The 6,520-nt window shown below is 44.2% G+C and overlaps 1 protein-coding gene across 1 annotated transcript; it reads left to right on the top strand.

Moving 5' to 3' along the window:
- Positions 1 to 2,664: 2,664 nt before the first annotated feature.
- LOC133300904 (uncharacterized) lies at positions 2,665 to 6,306 on the top strand. The gene is made up of 4 exons (XM_061500486.1): positions 2,665 to 3,171; positions 3,269 to 3,675; positions 3,819 to 4,418; positions 4,569 to 6,306. The coding sequence occupies exons 1-4, from the start codon at positions 2,665 to 2,667 to the stop codon at positions 6,304 to 6,306; spliced, it is 3,252 nt and encodes a 1,083-aa protein (XP_061356470.1).
- The last annotated feature ends 214 nt before the right edge of the window (positions 6,307 to 6,520 follow it).

Below are 6,520 nucleotides of genomic sequence, written 5' to 3' on the forward strand. Positions count from 1 at the left end.
TTAAAGTGCAAGACCAATACAGAAGGTGCAATCATATAGAGAAGCAGGCAAGTAAACAAGCTTGGAATGAAGAAAGACATTACAAAACCAGCAACCATGGTCATAATTGAAAGTAAATGAAGAACATGCCAGAAAAGAGAGTCAGGGTGAAAGAAAATACCTACGAAGGAAGATGTTGAAGAAACTGGTAGATACTGGAGGAGGAGGCTCTAGTAGGAAGAAACCCTTCAACAGCGAAGAAAAAACTCTTCGGGAACGATTCGAAACAACAACATAAGCAAATGGATGATAAATGAGGCAAGTGGTATGAAATGTTGAAATCAAAGGATTAAACCCACGAAAGCCAAAAGGCATGGGTACTGCGGTAATTTTGCAATGGACAAGACAATTGCGGGACGTTTTGGCAGAGGCATTAAATGCCAAGACGACGAGAAACGCACCACGCCACAGGTCGCGCCTATTAGGAGAGAGCACGTGGAGGGATAATCATTAGAAGGAAGGGAAACCGTTTCTCACTTCAGAGCAATCATCAGATGGCAGTTACGCACAATCATATTCCGCGTTGCTGACATTTGCATTTGCATCCGGGTTCCCTTGCCGGGTTTAAGATCGTGACCTGCCTTAGACAAGGAACTCGATTATTTATGCTTATAACTAGGCTTACAGAGACTAGGAATAGCTTCCAGGGGAAGTTTTCCTCTCTCAAGGCTAGGCAAAGGAGCCGAAGTAACAAAGCAGCCAGGTGACCAACTTCTGAACTAAAGCATAGCAGTCAGACTGGACATCCCGGCAACCTGAAAACTCAGTCTACCGGGATGAGGGGCAACTGTTATGGACCAGAGAAAGGCCCACAGCAGCAAGAAGCCCAACCAACATCAGCCCAGAGGTAAGCTCTATAAATAGGACTAAAGACCACAGGTATGACGGATCTCTCTAACCCTATTTCATTTAAGACACAACAGTACACATACACACCCCTTCTGGCTAAAGCCATCATATAGTGTGTAGTGATCAGCTGTCCCCAAGATACCTAGTTCATAGGTATCTAGAGAGAAAGTTCTAGATCCAACATCAAAGACCCGACATTCTGTCAGACATATCTGCCTCAAGAAGAACAGGTGCTAACACCTTCCCTACTTGTAATTGACTCCCAAATCCATTTTTGTTTTCAAAGACCGATTTTCAAACAAAAAGGGTTTTTTCTTTTCTCAAATAAACCTTGGTGGCGACTCCATTATTTTAACCTTTAATTATTCACTGTCACGTTTCGATCCGGTCGCGACTTTATCCATATATAAGTTGAACCTATATTCAAAGGCCATTCTTCAAGGAAAAATCTATGTGAACAAAGATAATTTTTGAAGCAGTTTTTCTTTGTCATATTTATTATGTATATCTTCTGGAGGATAGATTATTCTACCTACTTTTTTCTACCTACTTTTGCCTACCACTCTAAAAGATCATTAGATCAGAATCTTAATTAACATTTATCTTTCTCTCTCCTCTTTAGATTCTAATCTAACGGTATTGGAGAGTGGTAGACAAAGGTAGGCAGAAAAAAAAAGTAGGTAGAATAATTTATCCTATCTTCTGGTCCAATACTTCATTGCTCAAATATTCAAATTTAGAATACACATCATATCAAGCGATTAGTTTAGTAATTAGGGGTTTGGGTAGTCTACATGAAATTGTAGATTCGAACTTCATTACTATCATTATATAAAAACGGGATAGGATATTTTACCTACCATTTTTCCTGTCTACATTTGCCTAACTTTCTCCAACACCATTAAATCAGAATCTCAAGAACAGAGAGAAAGATAAATGTTAGTTAAGATTCTGATTTAATGGTGTTTTAGAGTAGTAGGCAAAAGACTGGAAATAGAAGGTAATAGTTGCCTTGCATCAACTCTATTCATCAAGATCCTCATAAACGATTTTTGAATGAGGACTCTGGAGAAAAATCCTCGTCGAGATGAGGAAGACGCTAGAGCTCGAAGTGTCAAGAAACCAAAGGGGGATGTTGGCATTGAGGACGACACCATGGACGAGAATATGGAGGAGGAGACACTGCAGAAAGTTGATGTTCCCATGGGTCTTGCGCAAGAGGAGGTGACCAGCAAGGGGACTTGGGCTAGTAGAGGCAGGAAGGTGGTATCATATAGGGATAAGGTGCTATGTCTCAATGGAGAGGACGGGGGGATGGATGATGAAGAGGAAGACTGGATGACAACCCAAAGAAGGGAGGAAGAAATGGAGGACATGCCTGACGAGGTTGGCGCAGGGGAGGAAGATTACCCTCTATGCTCAACATATGTTTTTTTCTAGGAAACAACATGCTGAGGACTGCAAGAAATGGACCAAGGCCCTGATTATTAAACTCATGGGGAAGAAGGTGGCTTCAAGGTTCTTGATGACGCGGCTTCAACGCCTTTGGAATCTGGTGAGCAGTTTTGAGATAACGGACCTAGACAATGGACACCTCTTGCTCAAGTTCAAGGAGGAAAAAGACTATCTACATGTGCTACATGAAGGTCCCTGGATTGTGGCTGATCACTATGTCATAGTCCAGCGATGGAGACCGTTCTTTAACCCCTATGATGAACGGTTAAGAAACTAGTAGTTTGGCTCAGGATCCCGGGTCTACCAACGGAGTTTTATACAATGCACCATTTATGGAAAATTGATAATATGCTAGGGAGGACTTTGAAAGTGGACAAGACTTCATTAAGAAGGGTAGAAGGAGTGGAAGGAGAGATAACGGACAAAGCCATATTTGCAAGAATCTGTGTGGAAGTAGACCTACGACGAAGCTTTGTGTCACGTATCAAGTTCTGGGACTTTTTGCAAAATGAATTCGTATTTCTAAACGTTGGGTACGAAGGACTGCATCTGATTTGTTTTGCTTGTGGTAGATATGGCCACAAGAAGGATGCATGCAATGGAGGACTGGAATATGTTAAAGAATCTGTTACCACTCATGCTCATAAAAGCTCAGAGCAACCAGAGAATTTAGATGCTGGTACGGCAGCTGGAGCGAAAGGAGACGCGAATGCTTTCATGGAGGAGGGCAGAAAGGTAGAAGAAGAATATGCCTTTGGAGAATGGATGGTGGTCAAGAGAAATGGTAGAAAACTAGCTGCACCCATGGAGAAAACCGAGAGAAAGGAGGTGGCGACGACCTCCATGGCCATGGCTCACGACACTTGAGGTGAGGGGCGCGGTGGCCGGTGGCAGAGTCAACCCCGACAGAAACATTTTGGCTCAGAGAAAGGAAAATGGAGCTGCGCAGCATGGGAGTAGGCCCCAGGGTGTAGGGGTGCAGAGGAAATATGGTAACATAAAAGATCCTAAGTTGACCCTGGGAGAGAAAAGTAGCCACTTACTCCAGAAAGGCAAATCCTCGGATGATGCTAAGCTCAGGCAAGGGGATCCACCTCTGGCCATGCAAAAAGTAGAACAAAAGGGCCATATACCAATGCAAACTGAGGAAAAGAATTGTGAGGAGATGGTAGGGAAAATGGGGCCCAAGGAAGCTTTCATGCAAATAGGTAATACACATGCGGCTGGGCCTTCAGTCCACGTGTCGGGTGACGTCAGCATAAGCTTGGAGGAACGGACACCTGTTCCCACAAAGAATAGTGTTAATGTTGCTGAGTTAGAAAGGGCTCATAGGTAGCCCAACATTCGAACGACCTGTTTGGCCGGCAAAGAGATACCGATTGGGAACTCTAGACCCGCCTGATGGGCCCACGCTTTGTGCGTAACCGTCCTCCTTTTATAAGGTTATCCATGAATATATGTACATGGAATTGTAGGGGTGCAAAGAAAAAAGGCTTTTATCTTCTCATTAGAGACATGATAAAGAAATATGATATTAAGGTTCTTGTCCTTACGGAAGTACGTATAAGTGGTTTGGCTGCTGATAGAAAAATTAAACAAATTGGGTTTTCTGATCACCTTAAGCAAGATGCTAACGGGTTTTCAGGGGGCATCTGGGTCATGTGGAATAAGGAGGAAGTGAAGATTTCGTTATTAGCTACTCATGTTCAACTTATTCACGTTAACCTTACGTGGGTTGTGAATAATAGGGAGGAGGTGGCTACCTTCGTTTATGGTAGCCCTAGGAGAACTGGGAGACGTCTTCTCTGGGATGAATTAAAAAAAATCAGACTTGGTGTTGACAAACCGTGGATCGCGTTGGGGGACTTTAATGCCATGAGCCATCATCATGAGAAGCAAGGAGGCAACGACGCTTGTCAGGGAAGCATGAATGAATTCAATGACTACCTCGCGAGCTGCGGTCTATCTGATATCGGGTTTAAAGGGCCTTCCTTCACTTGGAAGCATGGCAGACTCTTAGAGCGGTTGGACCGGGCGGTTTCTGATATGAACTGGGTCATCTCATTCCCCCAGAGGTTCCTACTTCACCTTCCTTACTTGGGCTCAGACCATAGACCCATCCTTTTATGGGAAGGGAAGCGCAACGTGTCAGGGAGAGGAGATCGCAACTTTAAATTCCTTGCCTCTTGGCTCTAGTGTGATGGTTTCGATGATTTAGTTAAAAGGTGTTGGCTTCATGAGACTACCTGGGAGGTGGGGAGCAGTAATTTCCAGCAAGAGGCCACTTCGTGGCATGAAACCACCTTCAGAGAAACCGTGCATCGCAAACATAGGTTGCTGGCCCGTCTTCAGGGTATCGACGCAGAGCTTAATACGAGTCACAATAGCGCTCTTGAGGGTCTCTATAATAGCATGTGGTCTAAATTTAATAATATTTATATTCAAGAAGAGATCACTTGGTTCCAGCAATCCAGATGTAAGTGGATTATGGATGGAGACCGGAACACCAAGTTCTATCACGCGTCGACTGTGGCTAGAAGGAGGAACAACAAAATTCTGGCTTTAAAGGATGAGGAGGACAGGTGGATTACTCACCCTGATGATCTCAAAGCTATGGTCACAAGGTACTTTGAGAGGCTTTATACGGATAAAGAAGTGCAACTGACCACTTTTCCTCTTAGAGAGCTTTTTCCAAAAGTTCCTAGTGTTTCCTTTGGCCTTTTGCACCGAATCCCATCGATGGAAGAAATAAGGAGCGTGTTTTTCAGTATGAATGGGTTCAAGGCACCTGGCCCAGACGGGCTCCATTCGATTTTCTTCCAATCTCAGTGGTCTATCGTGGGGAAGTCAGTTACAACGCTGGTGCAAGATATTTTTCAAAACCCGCATCTCATAAGACAGTTGAATAAGTCCCTTATCTTCCTTATACCTAAGGGAGATAACCCCGACTCTATCAAGCAACTCTGCCTCATTAGCCTTTGCAATGTGGCTTTCAAGGCTATTTCCAAGATTATGGCTAATAGGCTGAGACCGCACATGGATGCCCTTATCATGCCTAATCAGTGTAGCTTTATAAAAGGAAGGCATAGCAACGATAACATCATCATAGCTCAAGAGATTTTCCATTCAATGAGGCTTAAAAAAGGAAAGGTGGGGTGGATGGCGATTAAGGTGGACTTGAAAAAAGTTTACGATAGAGTCAATTGGCGGTTCCTCCACCAGACTCTCGAGGAAGCTGGGATTCAAGGTAAAGCTATCGACCTCATCATGAAGGGGGTCACCTCAGCATCCATGAGTGTCCTGTGGGAAGGCCACAATACGAATAAGTTCACAACGAGCAGGGGAATCAGGCAGGGTGACCCATTGTCGCCCTACTTGTTTGTTTTTTTGTATAGAAAGGTTAGCCCATTTGATTCTGGAAGCTACCACTTTGAAGAGGTGGAAACCGGCGAAGTTAAGGAGGAATGGTCCCCCATAACCCATTTGTTCTTTGTCGATGATCTACTACTTTTCGCGGAGGCTTCTATCGACCAGGCCAAGCTCATCACAGACATTTTGAGGTGCTTTGGGGACTCTTCTGGTCAGAAAATCAGTAAAGAAAAGACAAGGATTTGTTTCTCCAGGAATGTTAGTCATCTGAAAGCTAGGGAGATTGCGCAAACCTTGGACTTCGTTGTTGCTTCGGACATGGGAAAGTACCTTGGGATACCTCTTTTTAATGAAAGAGTGGGACCATCATACTTTAATCATATCCTTGGTAGGATCGATAAGAGGCTTAGCAGTTGGAAGGAAAATTTCCTTTCATTTGCGGGAAGGTCAACTTTGATCCAATCCGCCATTTCAACCTTACCTTCCTACACATACAAACGTGCTTGCTGCCTGAGAGCACTTGTACCAGTATTGAACGCAAAGCAAGAGACTTCCTATGAGGATCTACCCCTAGCAAAAGGAGAGTTCATTTGATGGCGTGGGATAGAGTCTGCCAGCCTAAAAGGAACGTAGGGGTTGGATTAAAGAGGATGAAGGAGACTAACAAGGCGTTTCTCATGAAGCTGGGTCATGGGCTGCTCACCAGAGGAAGTACACTTTGGGCTGAAGTCCTTAGGAACAAATATCGGGTGGAGGAGATGCTCACTCCCTCGCTGAAGCCTTGCGGCCAAGCCTCCAATCTTTGGAG

This window comes from Gastrolobium bilobum, unplaced genomic scaffold (assembly GCF_033153095.1).
Source record: "Gastrolobium bilobum isolate Gb01-03AN ecotype WA unplaced genomic scaffold, APGP_CSIRO_Gbil_v1 utg31210, whole genome shotgun sequence".
Classification (NCBI taxonomy): Eukaryota; Viridiplantae; Streptophyta; class Magnoliopsida; order Fabales; family Fabaceae; genus Gastrolobium; species Gastrolobium bilobum.

Bases quoted from the DNA above. Each gene is read 5' to 3' on its own strand.
- LOC133300904 (XM_061500486.1), top strand. From the start codon at position 2,665: ATGCACCATTTATGGAAAATTGATAATATGCTAGGGAGGACTTTGAAA. The intron at 3,172-3,268 runs GTGGCGACGACC...ATTTTGGCTCAG, and splicing joins AGAAAACCGAGAGAAAGGAG to AGAAAGGAAAATGGAGCTGC. The intron at 4,419-4,568 runs GTTCCTACTTCA...TTTAGTTAAAAG, and splicing joins GTCATCTCATTCCCCCAGAG to GTGTTGGCTTCATGAGACTA.